The sequence below is a fragment of the Zea mays genome, chromosome 10 (assembly GCF_902167145.1).
Source record: "Zea mays cultivar B73 chromosome 10, Zm-B73-REFERENCE-NAM-5.0, whole genome shotgun sequence".
NCBI classification, from domain to species: domain Eukaryota; kingdom Viridiplantae; phylum Streptophyta; class Magnoliopsida; order Poales; family Poaceae; genus Zea; species Zea mays.
Genome location: NC_050105.1, coordinates 138,123,339 through 138,127,472, shown reverse-complemented (window position 1 = coordinate 138,127,472; position 4,134 = coordinate 138,123,339). Strand labels below are relative to the sequence as shown.

Sequence of the window (4,134 nt, the reverse complement as noted above, 5' to 3'; positions counted from 1 at the left end):
GCGAGCGTTGGGATATGGCTGCGGCGGGATGCACAGCAGGGCAACAGCTAATGGCCTGGCGGGTGGTGGAGATGTGGAACGTGACTAGGGTTTCTCTTAGTGGATAAATCTTTAGATGGGCCTTTCTAAGTAAATAAGAAAGAAACAATCATAATAAAAACCAAAACCTTGAGTCTAATTGGTTAAGTCATTGACATTTTAATTAATATATAGATCTACGGTTCAAACCTTAGAAATACTATTTTTTATAATTTTTTCTTTTCTATAATTCTTTTTTTTTGCTTTTATACAAATCTTTTTTTCTTTTCTATAATTTAGCGATCAATGTTTAATTAATTTTTAGTAAGTAACATCTACAGATTAATTAGGCTATAAGATTTGATAGCGACCCCTTCTCTATAGCGACCAACCGTTGGTCTCCAACGAGATCTATAGCGACCAACCATAAGTTATTAAATTTCTAGACTTTTAGCGACCAACAGACTGTTGCTACAAACGGATTTAGCGACCAACCATCGGTCCATAACTTTTAGCAACTAACAGTTGGTAACAAATAAGGGTCGCTAAAGATCAACCGTCGTGTAGTGTTTGTATATTAATGTTTGTGTTGGATATTTATGTTTGTGATGTATATATGTGATATCTGTGAAATATCTTTTGTTTGTTTGGATGAAACAGAAAAAACAAATAAAAAAGTGTGTACTGGTCACACTCGGCAAAGAGGTGCTTTGTCGAGTGTCAGAACCATAGCACTCGGCAAAGAACCAAGACCTGGACACCGGTATAGGTTCTTTGCCGAGTGTAGTGGCCCTGGCACTCGGCAAAGAGACTGACATGGGGACCCGCTGACATATTCTTTATCGAGTGCTGGCCGACAGACACTCGGCAAAGGTAACTTCTTTGCCGAGTGTCTCCTATTTAAGATAACTCTTTTGCCGAGTGTCACCTAGGACACTCGATAAAGACGCCGTCTCCTTCACTCCGACGCCGTGACGACGGTTTTTTTTTTGCCGAGTACGTCTTGGCACTCGGCAACGACTTTGCCGAATACCTAAGAAAAAGTACTCGACAAAGAAGGCTTTACCGATGTACTGTGTGCCAAGCCCTCTTTGAGACTCGGCAAATGCATTTGCCGAGTGCGATACTCGGCAAAGCATTTGCCGAGTGCGACACTCGACAAAGCATTTGCCGAGTGCGACACTCGGCAAAGCATTTGCCGAGTGCGACACTCGGCAAAGCATTTGCCGAGTATTTCAGGGACTTCGCAAAGCTGTCGATTTCGTGCCGAGTATTTCAGGGACTTCGCAAAGCTGTCGATTTCGGTAGTGAAAATTGCACCCACACCCGCAACAAAACATTTAATAAATCTTTAGCCAAGTTATAGTGTAACTTTATATAGCATGTACTAACAATATAATCCTGTGAAGGTTGGAATATAATCATGGAAAGAGGCCGACGGTGTCGCAAATAAGAAGGGGGCGCTGGGGATGTAGGGGGGAAGGTTGATTTGGATGAGTAAAAGAGAGGGTTACCCTAATTATCTGAGCCATTGTGTTAAATATGGTTACAATTTGTTTTTGTTTATATGGTTACAATTTGTTTTTGTTTGGTGAATTCAGTGAATGGATGAGTAAGCGAGAGAGTTACCGGCCAGTAAATTTAGTGCAATAGGTGATTTGGTTGTGCGAGTTATTTGGCCATTGACCTGCTAGTGCTAATAGATTATTGATCTTCCTAGTGCTAATAGATCGTATAAAGAAAAAGACATCTATAAACATTGCTGGCTGGAGAGCAAGCGCCAAACAATAAAGCAGGATGATCCGATCCAAACAGGGCCCTAATTGATCGGTGTGGTGATAATATGATCAGCGTGAATTGCGTGAATTGAACTCTTAAAACGTTGTCGAACTTACAAATCTATTACGCGTACTTGGTCAAACACTAAAACGATTAAAAACAAAAAAAAACATACTACATAGAGGGCAACAGTGCCCGTGAACGAACGACTACACTGAAATTAAGGGGGTGTTTGGTTTGTAGGGACTAATGTTTAGTCCCATTATTTTATTCCATTTTAGATTATAAATTGCCAAATTTAGAAACTATAATAGAGTTTTAGTTTCTATATTTAGCAACTTTGCAACTAAAATGGAATAAAATGTAGGGACTAAAAATTAGTCCCTAGAAACCAAACACCCCCTAAGCAACCTAACAGCAACTAGAGCATTTTTATTCCAGACGACTTGCGCGCACGTGCACGTGCGCACCGCATACCCTCTACAACTAACCAGTCGGTACCGGTACTGCAGGCGTACAGCCAGGATCGATCTTCTCGGTCGCTACGTACACAAAAACGCAAGTGCGACCACGACCCTGGCCTCGCTCATCCGACGCAGTCACCTAGATGTACTTGCCCGACGCCGGGTACGTGTTGCCGGAGGACGGGTACGCGGGGTCGACGGCCGCGCCAGCGCCGTGGTGGCCGTGCGGGCCGGTGAGGGGCACGCGCGTGCCGTGGTGGCCAGTGGCGGCGTCCGCTCGGTGGTCGGCCTTCTCCTGGTGCTTGTCGGCGTTGGCCTGGTCCTTCTTGGCGCGGGCCGCCTCCTTGGCCATCTCCTTCTCGCCGTGCGTGGCCGCCGTCGCCTCGCCCGTCTTGCCCTGCATCTTTGCCGACCCCTCCTTCACCTTCTCCTTCGCCGAGCTCACCATGTCCTTCGCCTTCACCTTCGCTGTCTGCATCCTGTCTTGGTGTGGCTACCCTCTCTTAGCTAGCTAAAGAGAATTCAGTGTGTGCTGCGACTGCGACTCTGCGTCGATATGCTGGACATGAGGGTGCATGGCTGCCGGAAGTATATAAAAGCTAGCGGCCAGGCCGGCCGGTCTCTGGAGTCTGGATCTGGAGTGGCGGACTGGTTGAATCTTACGTGGGCGACATGCAGTGGTCGGTGAGCAGCTGGAGCTGCACGTCGCACCGTGAGGTGGCGACCTCGCTGTGCTCGTAGCTTCGTTCTGAGCCGCCGCGTGCCCTGTAGCAGATGTCCTGCGTGGCTGCGTGTGCAAATCTGATAGTGGTGAAGGCAGACATCACCACCACCTAGGGAATGCTGTGCTGAGAGGATCACGCCACGTCTCCGTATACGGCTTGGCCGATCGTATTTCTCTGTCCGCGCGTAGTTTTTTCTGCCGAATTTTTTTTTATTTTAGCCCTTAAACTTAAACAGAAGTAAAATCACGTTTAGACTAAAAAATTTTTAAATGCAGTTTTGGACCCTTAGCTCGGCGCCATAGCCTGTGGCGCCGAGCTAACACAGCTCGGCGCCACAGCCTATGGCGCCGAGCTTCGTGACGTGTCATCCCGTGTGTCACCTAGCTCGGCGCCACAGATCTTGGCGCCGAGCTAGGAAATATCCGCCCGACGCCTTTCTCTCTGCCCGTTTCGTCTGTTCTTCAGTTTTCGCGCCGAGCCCACCGCCGCCGTTAGCAATTCGCCCGCCGCCCCGTCGCCGTCGCCTTCTCTCCGGCCACCCGCACGCCCATCACCGGCGGCGCGGCCGCCCTAGTCTCCGGCCTCTCCGCCCGGCGAGCTCCGGCGAGCACAGCCGAGGTCGCCCGCCCCGCCCTCCTTCCTCGCCTGGGCCGGCCGCCGCCGAGCTCCCCGGCCACCGCGCTGCCTGCTCGCCACCGGCAGCTCCTTCCCCGGCCGCCGCGCGCTCACTGCCTGCCGACTGCCGCCACCGGTAATTTTATTTTTTTAATTTCTTAGTTAGTAAACTGTTAGGGTTTGTTAGTGGTTAGTAATTAGTTAGCTATCCAATTATTTATTGTTTAGTAAATAGTAGCTATTTTGTTGTTAGTGTTTATTAAAATAGTTAGCTAGTTTGTTGCGTAGTATATTGTTAGTGTTTAGTAAATTCTTAGTGATTATATAGCTACCATTTTGTTTAGGGCATTGATATTACATGTTTTCTGTGTTGGCAACCATCGTGTTGTTGTTTAGTCGCAGGTTTTATAAACATCACTTTACAGGGGAGGTGCTGCCAAATTTTTTACTGACAATTTTTTTGCACGTAGGTGTTCGTCCGACCGACTTGACCTTCTCCACCGTTAGCTGGAGTCGTACGCGTTCTCAGGTAT

The 4,134-nt window shown here is 47.9% G+C and overlaps 1 protein-coding gene across 1 annotated transcript; it reads right to left on the bottom strand.

Annotated features, from left to right (window-relative positions):
* Window positions 1-2,200: 2,200 nt before the first annotated feature.
* Window positions 2,201-2,828, bottom strand: LOC100286326 (uncharacterized). Its single transcript, NM_001159213.1, has one exon. The coding sequence runs from the start codon at window positions 2,737-2,739 to the stop codon at window positions 2,401-2,403; it is 339 nt and encodes a 112-aa protein (NP_001152685.1). The 5' UTR covers window positions 2,740-2,828; the 3' UTR covers window positions 2,201-2,400.
* Between the last annotated feature and the right edge of the window lie 1,306 nt (window positions 2,829-4,134).